General features: G+C 39.2%; 1 protein-coding gene across 1 annotated transcript; it reads left to right on the top strand.

Annotated features, from left to right (window-relative positions):
* The first annotated feature begins 4,016 nt into the window (after positions 1-4,016).
* On the top strand, positions 4,017-15,014 carry hsd3b7 (hydroxy-delta-5-steroid dehydrogenase, 3 beta- and steroid delta-isomerase). The gene is made up of 6 exons (XM_049561960.1): positions 4,017-4,254; positions 6,196-6,351; positions 9,047-9,155; positions 11,157-11,256; positions 11,820-11,982; positions 14,020-15,014. The coding sequence occupies exons 1-6, from the start codon at positions 4,095-4,097 to the stop codon at positions 14,430-14,432; spliced, it is 1,101 nt and encodes a 366-aa protein (XP_049417917.1). The 5' UTR covers positions 4,017-4,094; the 3' UTR covers positions 14,433-15,014.
* The last annotated feature ends 370 nt before the right edge of the window (positions 15,015-15,384 follow it).

Below are 15,384 nucleotides of genomic sequence, written 5' to 3'. Positions count from 1 at the left end.
CTTCATGCACTGCACTTTTGAGGTCTATCCACAGATTTATAATGATGTTCAGGTCAGGGACTGTGAGGGCCAAGGCAAAACCTTCAACTTGCGTGTCTTGAGGTAGTCCATTATGGATTTCAAAACATGTTTATGAATCATTGTCCTATCGTAGAAGCCATCATCTCTTTGTCTTCAGCTTTTTTTTTTTACAGATGGTGTGATGTTTGCTTCCAGACTTTGCTGGAATATAACTGAATCCATTCTTCCTCCCTCCCGTAAGAAGTTCCCCGTGCCACTGGCTGCAACACAAGCCCAAAGCATGACTGATCCAACCCCATGCTTAACAGCTGGACAGGATTTATCAGACATTTACTCAACTGACAAATCTGTCTGTTTTTCTTAACATTAACTGGAAAATCCTCTATTCCAGTTGAGTTATTTTGGCTTCAACAGGAACAACACTTTCTCTCAATTTAGAAATCAGTGCAAGAACTTATTTCCAGGACGAGTTTTTGACATACCCACATAGAAATAAACACAGCTCCATTTCATTTGTTACAGTTAATGCAGTTGTCGGGAATATATCGGTTTTCATCTGGTATTCATAGTTTTGATTTGGGCTAGAAGACACATCTACTGCCAGTCCTTCAGGGAGGGGAGCTTTATTTAGAACCTGCTAATTATATGGACTGTTTTACTGGAAGTGCATTGCTTGTCAACAGCTTGGGTCACTGCTTACTTCTTGACAGCTGATGTCATTCACTTACACTGCAAACATTCCAACAAAAAATAGAACAGTAAAGCACGTACAGCTGATTTCTGTGATGTATGATTTGCAGGCCTTCAATTGTTTGTGGGTGAACGTAAGATGTGATTTCCCTCTTAGTCAGAAGGAGGCTGGCTGAAACTGGAATGGCAGGATATTGCTTTAGTCACATTCACACCATAGAGCTCAGCATTTCAACAATTTATTGCCTTATTGTTGTGTGTAGTTTTGATCTCTTCCAGAATGAATTATAGAAACGGGAAGGTAAGATTTTTCAAATTTTACAGCAGCACAAAGACATCAGATTAGTCAAAGGAAAACTACTGATATAATTCATACACAGTATGTTTACAGGTATTCCTGCATACAGACATTGCGTAGAGCCTTTTGTGGCTCCACAGTGAGCTTTACAAAGTCGGGCAAACTGATAAAAATCCTTGTTATACAGTACAACACAGTAAAAACAAAGACTGCCCTTTGACCAGTCCTCTTTGGTTAACATGTGATCTTGATACGATGGTGTGTAATGGCCTTGACAGTGAATTTCAACTGCACACTTCAAGAACATAGATAAGGGTTAGATATTGGGTGCAATTAGAGTCTACATCAGTAAATTTAGTCTAACTTGTGGATTACTATACTGCCAAAACCCAAGTTTAATATCAGTCAAATATTTTTTAGTATGCATAAAAATTCAGTGGCTTATTATTGACAATAATGTTTGGACTGACATTGTTAATAAATTATTTACTGATGCTTTATAGAAAGTTTATCAGTGATTATAAAGAAAAACCTTTGGGTTGCCAGGTTGTGAAAAATCTAGTTTGACCACTTATCTTAAAAAGGTCTGCAGACAATCTGAATCTATTCATCAACAATTTAGTAACACTTAACAACTGCAGACTTGATGATTATTAATGGATTTTTACTAATATTCATATTCATGATTGTCAGTGTCTTTTGTTTCAAGACCCCTTGAATGATGCACATTTAGTCACACACCCCCATTTGATAAGATCTTACTTCAGGGACCTCCATCTGAAAACAATTTGATTGTTAGATATGATTAAATACCATGTCAAACAGCAGCCTGCACAATCTTGAACAATATGGAAAGGATCCAAAAATAAGCCCTGCTTTTTAGTCTTTTACTATAGACACTCCTTCCTTCTCTACTTGGGAGAGGCCAATGCGGGGCATGTCAGTCATTCACAGCAGGAGCATATCAATTAATTACATTCTGTCTGAACCCCACCTGGTTATATAATTTGTCATTCCTGCTTGTTTTGTCATGCTGATGATCGTGTTGTAGCTGAAACATGTCTGTCTCTGTTCATTTTGCCATTTCATTATTAAGTAAGCTGATTTATCCAATGTTCTGTTTGTTTGTTTTTTTAGATATGACTAAGACCAGGGTATTACACTCTGCTCCAAACATTTAAGGGAACACTTAATGATCACAGTATAACACCAAGTTAGTTAAACTTCAGGGATATCACTCTGTCCATTTAGGAAGTACAAGTGATTGTGAATCAGTTTGACCTGCAGATGCAATGGAGAGGCAAAAGCAAGACAACCCCCAAAAAGGGATTGGTTTTGCATGAGGTGGCCACAGACAGTTGGGACAGTCCAGCTCATCCAGGATGACACATCCATACGTGTGGTTGCAAAAAGGTTTATTGTGTCTACCAGCACAGTCTCAAGAGCATGGAGGAGATAACTGGAGACCACGCTATCACACGAGGAAAGCTGAACAGGGCCGTAAAAGGGCATCAACCCAGCAGCAGGATCGTTATCTGCTCCTTTGTGTGAGGAGAAACAGGAGGAGCACTGCCGAAGCCCTACAAAATGACATGCAGCAGGCCTCTATATTTAGGAATGACACTGGGTTTGTTTTTCTCATTTGGAAAACTGTAATGAAAGCTTATCACTCTGTCATTGACCTGCTTTGAGATTCGCAGCTTTTCATCTTAAATGAAATGTTTTAACATCAATTATCATACTTCAACTAGATTCACACTCTCCACAATATCATGCATAATGCTTACATATGTTTTCATTAACATGAAAACAGTCAGGTGAGTTTAAGCAGAGGTTCTCCCTGATACCATTTTAAGTTGGATTGATGATAACTTATGGAAAAGTATGAATGGATTACTAAAATGTATAAGTTATTACCATAAATATTTTAAGTAAAACTTTTAAAACCTCTTTAAAATATGCCTAATTGGAACCAATTCATTGTAGGCCTAATCCATCCAATAATTATTTACTCTTTATCATTTTGTATTATAACTAATGTAATCCCACTCAGACACCCTTGTGATTACAACCTTGCTCATTTCAATGACAAAAATATATTTTATTTTATTTAATGATAAATAATCAGGTGATGGCATTCCACCCCTGATGGAACAATTTTAATATTTTACGTTTCTTTCTTTCATTTATTTTTTGTTTGTTACTTTGTTTATGATGTTATGATCAATAGTGTGTGTGTGTATAGGCATATTTAATATATATATATATATATATATATATATATATATATATATATACATATATATAGAAAACAAAAATAGAAAAACTGTTTTGTTTATTGTGTCCCTGATTTCTGTTAACTGCTAATTCTAGTGCTGCTATCAGACTTGTTAGAAGTACTCAGATGGTAAACTTAGGCAAAAGTAGCAATACTACAGTGTAGAAATACTCTGTTACAAGTAAAAGTCCTGCACTCAAAATATAACTGAAGTAAAAAAGTATTAGCATCAAAGTACTCATTATGCAGAGTGACTCTTATCAGAATAATATATTGCACTGTATAATTGTAGTACAATGTACATTAATATGTACATTGCTTTCGTGTTGCAGCTGGTAAAGGTGGAGCTATTTTTTTTACTTTATGATGGAAAGCCTATCATGTGAATGTCACCAAAGGATAGAGTCTTAACTGTATCCACAAGTAGGCCTATATCATAATTTATATTTTTGTACCTCACTATAACCTGAATCTGGAAGGTCATTTAAAATAAATATAGTATAGTAAAAGATACACATTTCCTTCTGAATTGTAGAAGAATTTAGTAGCAGAAAATGGAAATACTCAGGTAAAATATAAGTACCTTCAGTAAACGTACTTACCAGCACCATCACTGACTGCTGCTCTGTACGTGCAAGTGCGTCTGTCTGCAACAATAAAGGTTTACCAAAAAAAAAAAAAAAAGAGCCCTCCTCCTTCTCCTCCTCCTCCTCCTCCTCCTAAAGCTGCCGTGCAGAGCTTAACGTTCACAGAAAGACGTGACATATCGCGTCAGAGCACGTCCCCACTGTACAGCACTTCCACAGCATGTCTGAAAACCAGCGGGGTCTCGTCTACCTGCTCACCGGAGGCTGCGGCTTCCTCGGCAGGCATCTGCTGCGGCTCCTGCTGGAGAAGGAGGACAAACTGGCGGAGGTCCGGGTGTTTGACAAGCACATAGATTCAAGTTTGAATGGACTCAGCACAGGTAAGACGACCTGAAGGTGTTGTTGCGACGCAGTTTTTGATAATTTGAAGATTTAGCTAATTTCAGCGAAGCCAGTGACCCTTGAAAAACTCTTGCTCTCATTTATTTTCAGCCTTTATAACTGCATTTGCAATCTGTCGTTTCTGCTTGAAGATTGTCTGAAAATTCATAAGAGTATCTCTGTCATATTTTAGAAAACATCATTGGTTCTTGGCTTATTGAAACTTTTCTCTGTGCATGTTTCTGGTGTAAGGCCAGTTACCTCCAGTGTTCCTTTGCATGGTTTCTCCTTACATTTCCCTCTGATAGTCTGTAGGATGTTAGACTGAAGTTAACTGTTATAGGTTACTGATGAACCTGCATATTATGGTGTTACCACATGGATTTCATTATTGGGTTATTCCCCTCTGAAAATGGTGCTGATGAAGGCAGGTTTAGCTATTTACACATCAGCTATTTGAATGGATCACCAGGGTGTAAATCATTATGCAACATATAGGCCTAATAAATGAAGATTAGTTTTTTCAGTAGTGTAAGAGGAGATACTGGAAAGTTTGAGTACAGCTGAACTTTGTGTCTCTCTATGGAAAAACTCCCAACATAATTTCCCTCACATGTTGAATGGTCACTGGGTCGATCTGCAGACGACAGCTGGGCTATGAATCCGGGATAGCCAACTTCCCTATATCCTGTGCCAGGATAATGATGTTATAACCTGTCATTGTGTGATTTGACGTGTCCTGTTCACGACCTATAGCCGTTTACAGTTACTGTCATCACTTTTGTATTACATGAATGTGGGATGTGTTGTAGTTGTGGCGTGCTGTGACCTGATGTGGACTGCATGCTTTCTGCTTCTGTTTAGTCTTTACTTCCTGGGAAAGAAAAAAACTATTAAAATGAATCAAGGTCAAGGAGTGTTTTGCTGGTGAGAAAGCATGCTAGAAGCTACATGAAATATAGAAAGTTACATTCAACAACTGCTCTTTTAAAGCTTTGTCCCTTGTTAGCGTCAGGAATGCACTGAAAACACAAATGATGCCTCTATCCACAGTAGAATCTGCTTCGCTCAGCTTCCATTATTTATTGTCAGCCAGTGCTGAGGCATGCTGTTGTTAGATTGGGCCCCAAAAAGATCAGCTAACAGTAACAGGAGACCTCAGTCTCACTAACACCCAATGCAGGCCCCACAGAAAAGGATACGTTTAATTGTGTGTGTGGTTTTATCTGGTTGGTATTTAGGCTGGCTTGAATTAGTAGAAATGTCTGTAATTAAAAGCTTCTCTGTAATTAGTAAAATTACAGATGGGGTTGCGAACTTTAGGGTCTGAATAGCAACAGGATCTCTGACTGCATGTTCAAAAGTCTGGCCCCTTTCCATGTAAGCAAGACTCTCGTCTTTTCCTGTTATCTATCAGTGTCAAGTGTTGCAAGGGCAGTGTGAGAGCAAAGTCAAGCCAACGTTCATAAATGATAAGCATTGGTGCCTGAGTGAAAAACATCATGAAATCCCACAAAGAATGCATCCAGTGTGAGGGCAAGTTGGGTGTGACCATGATATATACTGAAAGATAATTTAAATTTGTCATTTGGCAAAGAGTTAGCGATATTGTTTCTATTAAGGGAGCTATCTGTCTTGTGTCTTGTGACAAAGTCCGGGAGTATGTCAGGTTTTTAATTACCTGGTAACCTTTCTTACTTGAAATAGAATTACATTTACAATGACAGAAAAGAGCTTGTGGAAAGATGATCCAGATAATCTGCAGTATGACACAAATAGTTGTTGCTGAAGAAGGGCAGTGTTTGTCTTCTGTCAAACCGAAAGAAAGTTATGTTATCCGTAAACAGAGTGAGGAATCTCTTGCCAGCCTTTGTTGGATTCTTAGGAAAGCAACCCTGCTGCAGGACCAGACATAAAATGTCTTCCTGTTTCACCCACAGAGCAAACAAAGGTGGTGGTGATACAGGGGGACATCACAGACTACAGCAGTGTTCTGGAGGCCTCCCAAGGGGCCGATGTCGTCATCCACTCAGCCAGCTTGGTAGATGTTTGGCACAAAATCCCAGAGACTCTCATCTTCTCTGTCAACGTCACAGGTGAGACTTCAAGGGAGTGGTGGTTCGTGTGATAACAGGGAAAAGGGATGGGGAGGAAGCGTCAATGGGTGATTCAGTTTAATGAATGTTTTACTGTGGGAAACCAGAAAAACAGAGGAAACCCACACCCTCTCCTGTTTTGGATAGTTTTCAAGGACGTGACTTCATTCATGGTTTAAAAAATGTTGGCCATAATTATGTTGTACTGACTACTGAGACAATATTGGCCATTGTTAGCCAGGCATGTTGTATTGAACCAAACAAAATAACATAAACTGCTTTCTGTATAATACAGTTCACTACAACAACTACAACACAAACAAATGGTATCGAAATACTGAAGAAATGATCACAGAGGTAGTTTAATTTATTTGCATCACTACATTTAGATTGTTTGGTTTACGGCTATTGAAATTTATGGTGATGTATTTAAAGGAAAAGGCTGCTGATAACATATCTAGGTATCAGCTGTCAGGTGTCAGCAAATCCAATGGAAAAACACAACCTCGACAATGCATTAGCCCCATGAATGGATTATTCAATGGGCTTAGTGGGCACAGGCCTAGGGGCCCAGAGTGTAAGGGGGCCCCCAGGCCTTCAGCTACAAAATGTAATGTATCTTTCCCTATCTTGTATGGGCTATTTGAGTCGCTGCTGCTGATGTTGTTTCAGCACACTCTATTATCCCCTCCTCTTAGACTTTTAATTGTATGTCTTGTACATTTTTTATGTCTTTTTTTACTTGCTGCAACACTAATTGCCATACGGGGGCACAAATAAAACTGAATCTGAATCAATCAGGGAGAGACTAAAAATGACCACAAAGAGACACACAAAAACAACCCAAAAAACAAAGATGCACAATCCCCCCCAAAGAGATACAAAACTACTACAAAAAGACTCAAAATGACCACAAAATTTCCACAAAGGGACACAACACAACTCAAAAGAGACACAAAACCACTACGAAGTCTGTGTGTTTTGCTCCTATGTTGAGGTGGTGGGGCCTTTTGCACGTCTGTGCCCAGGGGCCCATTATCTCATAATCCGCCCATGATTAGTCCTTCTCTCAGGACTTTCTGATTTCCTCAGATTGTCTGTGGCCTTCAGTCCCATGCCCACCAGTTCCTACTTGAAATGTAAATCTTTAAAGAAAGGTCACAAATACATGCTTTCATTTAATAACATTAAGCCAAAACAATTTCCTATATTTCCTGAATATTGTTAGACTTATTCTTTAAAATGTGTACAGGAAATACTGTGACTTAATTGTACGAATTCATGGATCTTTGTGACAATGAGCTTTATGTGACTAAGCTGGGAACATGGTGAGAGCATCATGATGTTTGTGGGTTGTGTTGAGATTAGGGTCAATGTCTGGCCTTTAGTAGTCTGCAGTGATTCAGCAAATAGACAAAACACACTTTTGTTGTGAGACGTGGGCTTTTTAAACAGTTCCTCCCAAACAGGAGGACTTGTAAATTATTTATTCAGTTCTAGCAACTTTACAAGTCTGTGGTCTTGCATGAAGTCAAGGAACAGAGGGAGTGGTTTGATTCTGAAGGTCCAGTCTAGATTCCTCTGGCAGACAAATATGACAAGAATTTGATATTATTTCCCCTGTGTTTGTCTCAACAAGGTTTCATGTTAACTCCCTCTAATCCTGTCAGTAGTGGAGTTGAGAACATTATCTAGACTTTGGTTCCCAGTTAGAATTAATTTTACTGATGACGTAAGATGCCCTGTGCTTTCTGGCCTTCAGATTTAGTACATACCAGGAATTTTAAACCCACTTGTGTGCCAGCATGTGGCCTCAGATCTTCACGCCTGCCACTCCTGAAAACAGATGTTTACTGAATTTGAACCATCAGAGCCCCTGGGCACTGGAGTGCACCTGCTAGACCAGTTTTATTTTTCAAATGTTTACTGCTGCAATGGCTGCAATTCAGTTGAAGTATTGATTGTGATCTGTGAACATATGTACGTGAGTACCTGTACTATTTTTTAATTCACTAGTAGGTGGTTGCTTTTAGATAGGTGCTATATATTTCTGTATTGCTTAATTTTGTTTCTGTAACAGTCAAGGCGATCTTACATTTTCTGTCATCTAGGTAACTTGGCTTCCTTTTTAAAGCGCATATTTTAGCACAGTCAGTCGTCAGGAATTGTTTTGATCCTCTGGAAAACTGGAACAGATGCAACTGTGCAGTCTGTGGAGTGTGTCCTCTTCTCCTCTGCTCAGTCTACGACCAAAGGTCAAAGGCCTAAAAAAGTCTCACTATGGAAAACTAGAAAGACCTTAAAAGTATTAAATACAACAAAAAGAGGTCTTATTTCCTCCACTTTGCAATGGCCACTGCACGTCCACTGTTACATAACAAAAAACAGGTTTTAGAAAAACATGTTTGATTCCTATCAGCTAAATATAACACATATGAATCTCATGGCTCTGCTGCATTATGTTCTGTTGACTCTGTACGTAGGCATCCAATTATGATTTCAAGACTTTCATCCTCTTCCTGTTATTGTGTGATTTAAGTCTTTCAAAACTGGCTGACTGCAGCTTACTGAAGAAATCCAACTGTGTCAAAGTCATTCCTGTGGCTTTGGAGGATGGACAAGCTTTTGTGTTACTCAGTAAATTCAGTCAACCTATTCTCCATCTCTTAAATGACTATATTTTCTCTCTTCTCAGGAACAGAGAATGTGATCAACGCATGTGTGGAGTGTGGCATCCAGTGCCTGATCTACACCAGCAGCATGGAAGTGATTGGGCCCAACATCAACGGAGACCACTTTGTCAGGTGAAGGTTTAAAAAATGTAATTCTGTGTTGACTCATTTCTAAGCTAAGAGTTACCCAGTGTGCACGTCCAAGTGTGTCCTCACTGAGAACACATGGGTGCACTTCATACTCTCAAGCTTTGGCTCTTACACATTTTTGCTTTGGCTCTTACACTCTCAAATTGCGCCATGGCTCTTTCAGTTACATTTCTGTGGTCGCTAGCTTCTGTCTTTTCTCTTTATTATGTGTATCTCGAATGCACCATCATGGAAAACATGAGGCCTGTACAGAAAAGATATGATCGGGTGGACACAAAAGTACACAACACACAGAATCTACCACCCTAGTGGTATTTTCAAGGGTTTCTTTTAAAGTCCTCCAGATAGAAAGAATCTGGGATGAAAAGACATTGAACAAGAACTACCATCCACAGTTCTCTTTATCTCACTGTTACGCTATCACTCTCTGATGTTTTGCATGTGACTGTCTGCTTTTTCAGACGCACATTATGTAAGGCAGCTGTACAGCCAGCAACATGTCTGCATCTTTAACTCAAAATGCACTTAACCACTTGTCAGGACATTTAAAAAAATATTTTTGTGCAAGGATGCATGACAACCGCGACAAAAACAGCTGTGCAATAAATGAAAACAGAGATGACAAACAAGAAGAGTTCACTCATCAGGAGTGAGTCAGAGCCACATGACTATTTGACACTGTCATTCTGTCTCCAGGCACTGTGCTTATTTAGTGTAGGTACCGGAATAGTGTAAATATACACTGTGAGACTATTCCCAGCTGCCTTTTTTTAGCTGTATGTCTATTTCTATGCATGTAAAAATTGTTGTGCGTTATTGTGTGTTACTGTAAGTACATCTATATCCTGGTGCAGAGGCATGATTAGAAAAAAATACATATATCTGTATATCTCTATCAAACATTAATGATCTTTACTGTGATAGATTACCAGTCACAAGCATGTTTCATGTGTCTGAATCTGAAATTTGATTTTCAGTGGGAGCCAACGGCTAAACACACTGAAAAATCTAAAATGCAAATGTAACTTTTGAAAGCCGGTTAGCAGCAGAGGTGGGACCAAGTAGTTGTTTTGCAAGTTACAAGTAAGTCTCAAGTCTTCGCATTTAAGTCCCAAGTCAAGACAGACAAGTTCTAAGTCTTTAACTTTGGGCTTCACTTCCCAGACAAGTCATAATGCACCATTCACCAAGTGTAATGCTATGTTAACAACAGAGTAATCACATTAGCTAAGCAGTTGCTCGCTAGCTATGTTAATATTAGCCTAGGTTCTTTTAAACCAAAAGGCTCAAGTTCAAGTAAATACATGAGTCATTGGTGTAAAAGTCCAAGTTGACTTGCAAGCCTTTTTTCTTAATTTGTCAAGTTGAGTGCAAAGTCATTAGATTTTTAACTCATGTCCGACTCAAGTCCATGTCATGTGACTCAAGTCCACACCTCTGGTTAGCAGTACGGTAAATCAAAATATACATGATTAGTAGTAATTGTGATGTGGATCTTGAATGCTAAAGGCAGGAGATGGAAAAAATACTTGCAGTGGCAAACTCTGTCTTTCTGCTATTAGAGTGAATCCTAACATTCCTCCAGATGTGTGTGTGTGTTTGCACATTTCTGCCTGTGTGTGTGTGTGTGTGTGTGTGTGTGTGTGTGTGCGCGCGCGCGCGTGCGTGTGTGTGTGCATGTGTGTATATGTGTTTGTTCTTTGGGTTTGTACATATAGTACATGGCTACAGCTGTAGCTCAGAACAAAATTTGGCAGTCTCTCTTTCAGAGGAGTCAGAGTAAAAGAATGAACCCTGGTCTGTTCTTGTTGGAAAGACTGACTGCTCATTTTTTCCTCTCTATCTCTCTCTCCCTCACTGTGTTTAAATCCTCTCTCCGTCTGTTCAGCCACATTCCTCTCACACATACCGAAAGGTCAAGAAAACATTACCTGCTTACTTTCTCCTGAGTCCTCCTCTGACCGTTTGACTCTTTCTCCACAGGGGAAATGAAGACACACCTTACCAAGTGAAGCACACTATGGCCTATCCTAAGAGCAAGGCAAAGGCAGAGAAAATCGTGCTTGAAGCTAATGGCACCAAGGTACTTTATGTCCAACAATACACATTTCACAAATAAATAGTTGTTGCTTCAAGTGGTTTCATTGAGGCAGATTTATTGAAAGCACATTTTAACTTTACAGACACACCTAGAAAACTAAAGAAGAAAAAAAACAGTGCTGAAAAAGGAATAATAAAACCATAGTGATGCAATGGAATTGATAAAAGCTACTGATGTAGAATAAATGTTTTTACTGGCATCCAGATATGTGTATTATGTTTACTGCTGAACATTACTGAGTACTAAAATGCTGACTAGATTTTATACTGTATTGTCTTAGCTTAAGACTGGGTTACACAATCTGAAAGCTGTGGATGTTGTTTGCTGTTAAGCCTAGAAAAACTTTATGAGGAAATTTCTTGTGCAACTTTGCCACAAAATTCTAGATCATCCTCTTGTGGCTTCCCTGTGGGGTCACTCCTGCTGTTTACTCTCAAAATCCACAAAAATTTACCCTTGGACTGCTCTGTGTATGTTTTTTATATTTTATGTATGCCTCCTGTCTGATTTCCCAATGCTGAAACCTGGTTTTGTCTCCTGTCCAGGTGAAGGGTGGCAAGTGTTTATACACATGCTCTTTGAGGCCGACGGGGATCTATGGCGAGGGGCACGAGCTAATTAAGGATTTCTACAAGCAAAGTGTACAAAGGGGAGGCTTGGTAATCGGGGGTGTCCCAGAAGACTCTGAACATGGACGGGTCTATGCAGGTAAAATTACTGTTTTTTAGTCATTATCACAACCTTAAAGACACGTCAGTGAACCAGTGAAGCCTGAAAATCCTGAGCAGCCTCTGTTCTGTTTTTAACTCTGACAACCAAGGCGTGTAAACCAAGCTGCAAAGGAGAACCAGAGTAAAGAATAGCATGACCTATGCTAAACCAGGACCAAAGCAGAAGTGCAGTTGTTCTGCAAAAGTACTTCCTCTGCATTTCACAGGAAGTGTCCTTATATTGACTTAAGTTTTACAGTGCCACCAGTCATGATGATCCCTTCAGCTGACTCCTCAACAGCTGCTCGTCAGTCAGTTAAAGGCACAAGCAAGATAACATCAAAAGACAGATTGTACAACATGATGAACTTGAACAATAAGGATAATTCAATCCAGATTTCTTGGTTGTGATAACAATAGCATGTGAATAGTACAGCACATCATAAATCTTTGCGGTCATGTGAACATGTCATTCAATAAATCTTCTTCCACAAATAATGATGACATTTTTAGAACAGTTTCAACATGCCGGTTTCAGTGCTGATGCGTGGGGTTTTGTTATTCACTCATGGTATCAGCTGTTGCTTGTGACCGTATTAGTAACCACAACTCGTGTACATGAGAATGATTCACAGTCATCGAGTGTCAGAGGATGACATTTGTAGAAATCGAGCAGATGCTGATGTCGCAGAACTGGAACATGAGAAGGATCTACAGCTGATAAATGTCGAGGATGCAAGTTCACTATTAGAACATCAGACGCTGTAGATGTTTTGTAATTGGTAGCATGAGCTCAGCTTACGTTAAGGATGATGTCAGTGTAATGTGGTCACAGGTGTGAAGCAACCAAGCAATTTTTCTCACGAGTTGTACTTGCGTAGAATTTTGACGTAAGGGAAGTATTGTCTCTTTCACACCACTAGATTTTATGTCACTAGTTAAAGATGCAGCATGTAAGATTTAGAGACATCTATTGGTAGAATGGAATATAATAATCAGAATTATGTTTTCATTAGTGTATAATCCCCTAAAACTAAGAATTACTGTGTTATCGTTATCTTAGAACAAGCCTTTCATATCTACATAGGGATATAGAGGGCTTCTTACGTTTTTCAATGAGGGCTTTTCAATGACTGTATATAAAGATGGACAGCGCATCTCCACTTTCTCCCGCTGTACAAAAATAAAGCCAAAATGTCCTATGGCTGCTGACATCCTGTGCTGATGACGTAATTTGGAGCCAGAGTCTGCACAGTAGCAATCATTGAGTTCCCACTGTCCGACCAATCGCAAAAAGCACTGCTGACTGTGAGCACATACAGCTGTTAGTCATGATGCCAAACCCCCTTTTTATAGCATCAAATAACTAATTAAACATCAACGTGATAAGACCTGTACTGCAGCCAGCCACCAGGGGGCAATTGAGATGTTTTGGCTTCACTTTTCGGGAGTTGTTATGCCGTCCATCTTTATGGCACAATCTATGATTCTACAACACGCTTGGGAAGGGAGGGGTGAGAGGAGGCGTATTCAGTTGGTTGCAATCTGCCATCTCATCGCTAGATGTCACTAAATCCTACACAGTGCGCCTTTCAAGTGAAGATTATGATTTTATATTCAGCTTTGATTAATGGCATAAAACACTGATGTTGTTGGGTAAACCTCCAAGTTGATAACTAACATATAGCAGGTACATGCTCATACATCAATAACGTGGCCGTGACAGGATTAATTCAATCTCTTAAACTAATAAAGTATTTGGTGTCAGCCATACATTTAGTTTCTTATAGCAAATGTTATTTTTAAGAACTCTGTAAAACACAAGTTCCAATGAAGGCGATGAAAGTGTTTGTAAAAAGACATGTAAAAGGCTGTAAAGTAACAGAGGTGAAATTGAGGATCAATCTTCATACTGACATCATCATTTTACTGTTAACCTGTTGCTTTTGTTCACCAACTATTTCTACTAAGATAAATGTTTTGAGTGTGAGTCACATCATTCAGTGTGGTAATTCCCCACTTCTTGTGTTTCTAGGCAATGTGGCGTGGATGCATATACTTGCAGCCCAAGCCCTGAGAGAGCGTCCGCAGACAGTTGGAGGTGAAGCTTTCTTCTGCTATGATGACTCACCCTACAAGAACTACGAGGATTTCAACATGCAGTTCCTCTCAGCATTTAAGTTCCGAAGGGTCCGCATGCCCTCACTGGTGATCTGGTTCCTGGCCATGTTTAATGATCTGCTTCGCTGGATACTGAGCCCCTGGTACAACTACACTCCGTTGCTCAACAGTTACACCTTGGCCATAGCTAGTACCTCCTTCACTGTCAGCACAGACAAAGCCCAGCGCCACTTCCAGTACCGCCCTCTGTACGACTGGGAACAATGCCGAGCCCGCACACAGAAATGGGTTGACACATTCCCTCTGGAAGACCCCAAAAACTCCTAATGTGACTACTGCAACAGGCATCAGAAGCTGCTAAACACACACGCAGGACTCCAGATACACATTGTGTGGACTGCCCTGCTGTTAAATGACAGTAAAACAATGAAAAGCAAACTGTTTTACAGTATTAAAAAGATTCATTGTTGTATTTGTTTAAGTCTTAGTACTTTTTGCTCACTTATAAAGGAAACATAATGACAACATTTGTTCAGGTGGAGCACATTAGTTAATTCAGTGTCATTTAAGAATGATTTATTATTGAATTCCATTGATATCAGCTCATGTGGTACAGTAGCCAGGGGATCGTCCTTTTTTTAAGAATGTACTGTAGAATTTAGATAATAAATGTCTACATCGGAGATTTTCTAACATCAGTATTTGTAGTTATGTAAATTATGACAAATGTAAACGCAATTTACAAGCATTTACTGGACTTTATATTGACATATTGTAGTAATATATATTGCTGATAGTAATGTTTTATGTTGCATAATTTAAATATTTTTACAATTATATTGTCGATGAAATGTATCACATTTGTTATCTTTTTGTAATTTTTAATAAAGATTATTTAATATATTTTAACCTGGCTTTTTTGTTGTGATTTTGCACTTGATTTACATTAGAGGCTACATTTTCTTTCCATAACTAATGTCATTTATGTATTTTATGATGATATGCAGTGCACCTCATAATGGAAGTTTGCACAGCCTGGAGACCTGATTCATGATTTTAAGTCATTGGTTTCATTCCAGTGTGTGTCCTCACCATATCCTCATGGCTAATGGTAGTTCTCTGCCTCTGGATTTCTATGGAGACGATAAACTTTGTTTACCCACAGTGCTAAGGGCCCACTCTCTCCCTAAACTCTTGTGGAAACTTGTTGTCAGACACTGACAACCAGCTGGATAGCATTTGTACAAGCAAGACAAAGTATATGGGAGTTCCCTTGTAG

Source organism: Epinephelus fuscoguttatus, linkage group LG19 (assembly GCF_011397635.1).
Source record: "Epinephelus fuscoguttatus linkage group LG19, E.fuscoguttatus.final_Chr_v1".
In the NCBI taxonomy this organism is placed as follows: Eukaryota; Metazoa; Chordata; class Actinopteri; order Perciformes; family Serranidae; genus Epinephelus; species Epinephelus fuscoguttatus.
This window is presented reverse-complemented; position numbering and strand designations above follow the sequence as displayed.

Bases quoted from the DNA above. Each gene is read 5' to 3' on its own strand.
- hsd3b7 (XM_049561960.1), top strand. From the start codon at position 4,095: ATGTCTGAAAACCAGCGGGGTCTCGTCTACCTGCTCACCGGAGGCTGC. The intron at 9,156-11,156 runs GTGAAGGTTTAA...CTTTCTCCACAG, and splicing joins AACGGAGACCACTTTGTCAG to GGGAAATGAAGACACACCTT. The intron at 11,983-14,019 runs GTAAAATTACTG...TTGTGTTTCTAG, and splicing joins ACATGGACGGGTCTATGCAG to GCAATGTGGCGTGGATGCAT.